This window comes from Ascaphus truei, unplaced genomic scaffold (assembly GCF_040206685.1).
Source record: "Ascaphus truei isolate aAscTru1 unplaced genomic scaffold, aAscTru1.hap1 HAP1_SCAFFOLD_1396, whole genome shotgun sequence".
Classification (NCBI taxonomy): Eukaryota; Metazoa; Chordata; class Amphibia; order Anura; family Ascaphidae; genus Ascaphus; species Ascaphus truei.
The window spans coordinates 61,501-67,500 of NW_027454276.1; the positions used below are offsets into that span (position 1 = coordinate 61,501).

The following is a 6,000-nucleotide window of genomic DNA, read 5'->3' on the forward strand; positions in this document are numbered from 1 at the left end:
TCTCTCCTACAATCACTAGCTTCATACTTCTGCACCAGCCGCGTGTCTGCCTGCACTCGGTATAATATCCAAATGTCTCTCCTACAATCACTAGCTTCATACTTCTGCACCGGCCGCGTGTCTGCCTGCACTGGGTATAATATCCAAACGTCTCTCCTACAATCACTAGCTTCATACTTCTGCACCAGTCGCGTGTCTGCCTGCACTGGGTATAATATCCAAACGTCTCTCCTACAATCACTAGCTTCATACTTCTGCACCAGTCGCGTGTCTGCCTGCACTGGGTTGCACTGGGTATAATATCCAAACGTCTCTCCTACAATCACTAGCTTCATACTTCTGCACCAGCCGCGTGTCTGCCTGCACTGGGTATAATATCCAAACGTCTCTCCTACAATCACTAGCTTCATACTTCTGCACCGGCCGCGTGTCTGCCTGCACTGGGTATAATATCCAAACGTGTCTCCTACAATCACTAGCTTCATACTTCTGCACCAGCCGCGTGTCTGCCTGCACTGGGTATAATATCCAAACGTCTCTCCTACAATCACTAGCTTCATACTTCTGCACCAGCCGCGTGTCTGCCTGCACTGGGTATAATATCCAAACGTCTCCTCTACAATCACTAGCTTCATACTTCTGCACCAGCCACGTGTCTGCCTGCACTGGGTATAATATCCAAACGTCTCTCCTACAATCACTAGCTTCATACTTCTGCACCAGCCGCGTGTCTGCCTGCACTCGGTATAATATCCAAACGTCTCTCCTACAATCACTAGCTTCATACTTCTGCACCGGCCGCGTGTCTGCCTGCACTGGGTATAATATCCAAACGTGTTTCCTACAATCACTAGCTTCATACTTCTGCACCAGCCGCGTGTCTGCCTGCACTGGGTATAATATCCAAACGTCTCACCTACAATCACTAGCTTCATACTTCTGCACCGGCCGCGTGTCTGCCTGCACTGGGTATAATATCCAAACGTCTCTCCTACAATCACTAGCTTCATACTTCTGCACCGGCCGCGTGTCTGCCTGCACTGTGTATAATATCCAAACTTCTCTCCTACAATCACTAGCTTCATACTTCTGCACCAGCCGCGTGTCTGCCTGCACTGGGTATAATATCCAAACGTCTCTCCTACAATCACTAGCTTCATACTTCTGCACCAGCCGCGTGTCTGCCTGCACTGGGTATAATATCCAAACGTCTCTCCTACAATCACTAGCTTCATACTTCTGCACCGGCCGCGTGTCTGCCTGCACTCGGTATAATATCCAAACGTCTCTCCTACAATCACTAGCTTCATACTTCTGCACCAGCCGCGTGTCTGCCTGCACTGGGTATAATATCCAAACGTCTCTCCTACAATCACTAGCTTCATACTTCTGCACCAGCCGCGTGTCTGCCTGCACTGGGTATAATATCCAAACGTCTCACCTACAATCACTAGCTTCATACTTCTGCACCAGCCGCGTGTCTGCCTGCACTCGGTATAATATCCAAACGTCTCTCCTACAATCACTAGCTTCATACTTCTGCACCAGCCGCGTGTCTGCCTGCACTGGATATAATATCCAAACGTCTCTCCTACAATCACTAGCTTCATACTTCTGCACCAGCCGCGTGTCTGCCTGCACTCGGTATAATATCCAAACGTCTCTCCTACAATCACTAGCTTCATACTTCTGCACCAGCCGCGTGTCTGCCTGCACTCGGTATAATATCCAAACGTCTCACCTACAATCACACAGTCTCCTACTTCTAGTTCTATTCCAGTTATTCCCACCCATTGTTACTTACCGGCCGACACCGTCACCCACTTCTAGTTCTATTCCAGTTATTCTCACCCATTGTTACTTACCGGCCGAGGCCGACACCGTCTCCCACTTCTAGTTTTATTCCAGTTATTCCCACCCATTGCTACTTACCGGCCGACACCGTCTCCCACTTCTAGTTTTATTCCAGTTATTCCCACCCATTGTTACTTACCGGCCGAGGCAGACACCGTCTCCCACTTCTAGTTCTATTCCAGTTATTCCCATCCATTGTTACTTACCGGCCGACACCGTCTCCCACTTCTAGTTCTATTCCAGTTATTCCCACCCATTGTTACTTACAGGCCGACACGTCTCCCACTTCTAGTTCTATTCCAGTTATTCCCACCCATTGTTACTTACCGACCGACACCGTCTCCCACTTCTAGTTTTATTCCAGTTATTCCCACCCATTGTTACTTACCGGCCGAGGCAGACACCGGCTCCCACTTCTAGTTCTATTCCAGTTATTCCCACCCATTGTTACTTACCGACCGAGGCCGACACCGTCTCCCAGTTCTAGTTCTATTCCAGTTATTCCCACCCATTGTTAATTACCAGCCGACACGTCTCCCACTTTTAGTTCTATTCCAGTTATTCTCACCCATTGTTACTTACCGGCCGAGGCCGTCTCCCACTTCTAGTTCTATTTTAGTTATTCCCACCCATTGTTACTTACCGGCCGACACCGGTTTGCCCAGACGACAAAATGAGTGTGTTTTATGGAAACCCAACTTGGATTCGAGTTTAACACTTGAGTTTCTTGTTTATTTTAATGACTCTGCGTTTTCTTTCCTTCCACAGGAACATTGAACCATACAATGGCAAGAATTGTTTTTTCACTCGGGAATCGTATGAGAAATATTCCCTGGGACCGACACTGACAGAGCTTTGGCAACTGTCTGCCAGGTAAAGATGTTCCCTGTATATTATGGTGGTTTATGGACACGGAATTGAAGAGAATGTTAAATGGAGTTGTTTCTTTAAAAAATAAATAAAAAAATTTCCCCCAACAAAAAGGGTTTCTAAACCCCGTGGCAGACCCAGAAAAGGTGTTTCCACCCCTAAATTGCCACCTGTTAGATTTTTATTTGTATAGCGTTAAAAATGTACGCAACGCTTTACAGAATACGCAATACTATACAATAAGTGCAATAGAGCATGAAATGGCACAATAGGATGGGAGTCTTGGGCTGCGCTTATAGTGCCGGCGACGCGACGTCAGGCAGCGGTCACGGGAAACATCACATTGACATGACTTCCAGCGACCGCGACCCAGCTGTCGCGGCGTCGCGCTTACTATAAGTGTACGCAACGGCGGCAATGCCATTGTTTTGACACGCCGTCGCCGGCACTATAAACGCAGCCTTAGAAGTGTGTGTATATTATGTACTCTCACATATATACAGTGGTGTGAAAAAGAAAGTACACCCTCTTTGAATTCCATGGTTTTACATATCAGGACATAATAACAATCATCTGTTCCTTAGCAGGTCTTTAAATTAGGTAAATACAACCTCAGATGAACAACAACACATGACATATTACACCGTGTCATGATTTATTTAACAAAAATAAAGCCAAAATGGAGAAGCCAGGTTTGAGGAGGTGGGGAGAGAAGGAGCTTGGTGTATACTGAGTGAAGGAGTCCCACAGGTAAGGCGTTGAACTACCCATCTTCTTCCTGACTTCTTCCAGGACAACGGTGGCACCCGTGGAGACCCCGTCAGCCCCACAGACTGGAGGAAAGGCTAGCCCCCCACTGCCCGCGAGCAAGGTGCCTGAAGTGATCCCAGCCACCAGGGATGCTCTGCCTCACCCAGCGCCACGTGTCCCTTACCCGTATTTCTCGTCTCTCAGTGAGATGGAGCAGATAACCTATGTCAACTTGATGATCAAGTATCTGAACAAGAAGAGGAACTTCAAGCCCTCCGCGACGGACCTGAAGGAATATGAGCAATACCTGGTACTAACCACGGTCATTCTGTGGCCCAATGTTGTATATTCCATGTGTACTATTGGTCTTTTCAGTCCCTCTTAGGGACAAAGTGTACTAATTGCAGTGACAGGGTTAAGGGGCCAGTCCCTCATAGGGGTAAAGTGTAGTACGAGTTATATTCTGCCCGTCCCCGGCACGCTTCCATCTCCTGACTCTGTCCCTGCTGGTACGAGTTATTTCCCCGGCACGCTTCCATCTCCTGACCCTGTCCCTGCTGGTACGAGTTATTTCCCCGGCACGCTTCCATCTCCTGACCCTGTCCCTGCTGGTACGAGTTATTTCCCCGGCACGCTTCCATCTCCTGACTCTGTCCCTGCTGGTACGAGTTATTTCCCCAGCACGCTTCCATCTCCTGACCCTGTCCCTGCTGGTACGAGTTATTTCCCCGGCACGCTTCCATCTCCTGACGCTGTCCCTGCTGGTACGCGTTATTTTCTGCCCGTCCCCGGCACGCTTCCATCTCCTGACCCTGTCCCTGCTGGTACGAGTTATTTCCCCGGCACGCTCCCATCTCCTGACCCTGTCCCTGCTGGTACGAGTTATTTCCCCGGCACGCTTCCATCTCCTGACTCTGTCCCTGCTGGTACGAGTTATTTCCCCGGCACGCTTCCATCTCCTGACTCTGTCCCTGCGGGTACGAGTTATTTCCCCGGCACGCTTCCATCTCCTGACTCTGTCCCTGCTGGTACGAGTTATTTCCCCGGCACGCTTCCATCTCCTGACTCTGTCCCTACTGGTACGAGTTATTTCCCCGGCACGCTTCCATCTCCTGACCCTGTCCCTGCTGGTACGAGTTATTTCCCGGCACGCTTCCATCTCCTGACTCTGTCCCTGCTGGTACGAGTTATTTTCTGCCCGTCCCCGGCACGCTTCCATCTCCTGACTCTGTCCCTGCTGGTACGAGTTATTTCCCCGGCACGCTTCCATCTCCTGACTCTGTCCCTGCTGGTACGAGTTATTTCCCCGGCACGCTTCCATCTCCTGACCCTGTCTCTGCTGGTACGAGTTATTTCCCCGGCACGCTTCCATCTCCTGACTGTCTCTGCTGGTACGAGTTATATTCTGCCCGTCCCCGGCACGCTTCCATCTCCTGACTCTGTCCCTGCTGGTACGAGTTATTTCCCCGCCACGCTTCCATCTCCTGACTCTGTCCCTGCTGGTACGAGTTATTTCCCCGCCACGCTTCCATCTCCTGACTCTGTCCCTACTGGTACGAGTTATTTCCCCGGCACGCTTCCATCTCCTGACCCTGTCCCTGCTGGTACGAGTTATTTCCCCGGCACGCTTCCATCTCCTGACTCTGTCCCTGCTGGTACGAGTTATTTTCTGCCCGTCCCCGGCACGCTTCCATCTCCTGACTCTGTCCCTGCTGGTACGAGTTATTTCCCCGGCACGCTTCCATCTCCTGACTCTGTCCCTGCTGGTACGAGTTATTTCCCCGGCACGCTTCCATCTCCTGACCCTGTCTCTGCTGGTACGAGTTATTTCCCCGGCACGCTTCCATCTCCTGACTGTCTCTGCTGGTACGAGTTATTTCCCCAGCACGCTTCCATCTCCTGACTCTGTCCCTGCTGTTACGAGTTGTTTCCCCGGCACGCTTCCATCTCCTGACTCTGTCCCTGCTGGTACGAGTTGTTTCCCCGGCACGCTTCCATCTCCTGACTCTGTCCCTGCTGGTACGAGTTATTTCCCCGGCACGCTTCCATCTCCTGACTCTGTCCCTGCTGGTACGAGTTATTTCCCCGGCACGCTTCCATCTCCTGACTCTGTCCCTGCTGGTACGAGTTATTTCCCCGGCACGCTTCCATCTCCTGACTCTGTCCCTGCGGGTACGAGTTATTTCCCGGCACGCTTCCATCTCCTGACTCTGTCCCTGCTGGTACGAGTTATTTCCCCGGCACGCTTCCATCTCCTGACCCTGTCTCTGCTGGTACGCGTTATTTCCCCGGCACGCTTCCATCTCCTGACTCTGTCCCTGCTGGTACGAGTTATTTCCCCGGCACGCTTCCATCTCCTGACGCTGTCCCTGCTGGTACGAGTTATATTCTGCCCGTCCCCGGCACGCTTCCATCTCCTGACTCTGTCCCTGCTGGTACGAGTTATTTCCCCGGCACGCTTCCATCTCCTGACTCTGTCCCTGCTGGTACGAGTTATTTCCCCGGCACGCTTCCATCTCCTGGCTC

General features: G+C 51.1%; 1 protein-coding gene across 1 annotated transcript in view; it reads left to right on the plus strand.

The window, feature by feature from the left end:
• Positions 1–6,000, plus strand: part of LOC142475806 (little elongation complex subunit 2-like) — a gene marked incomplete at its 3' end in the record, with an annotated part of 74,921 nt that overhangs the window by 49,116 nt on the left and 19,805 nt on the right. Inside the window, exons 2-3 of the mRNA XM_075581540.1 lie at positions 2,623–2,727; positions 3,517–3,784. Of these exons, the coding sequence (XP_075437655.1) occupies positions 2,623–2,727; positions 3,517–3,784 (373 nt within the window). The remainder of the gene's footprint in view (positions 1–2,622; positions 2,728–3,516; positions 3,785–6,000) is intronic.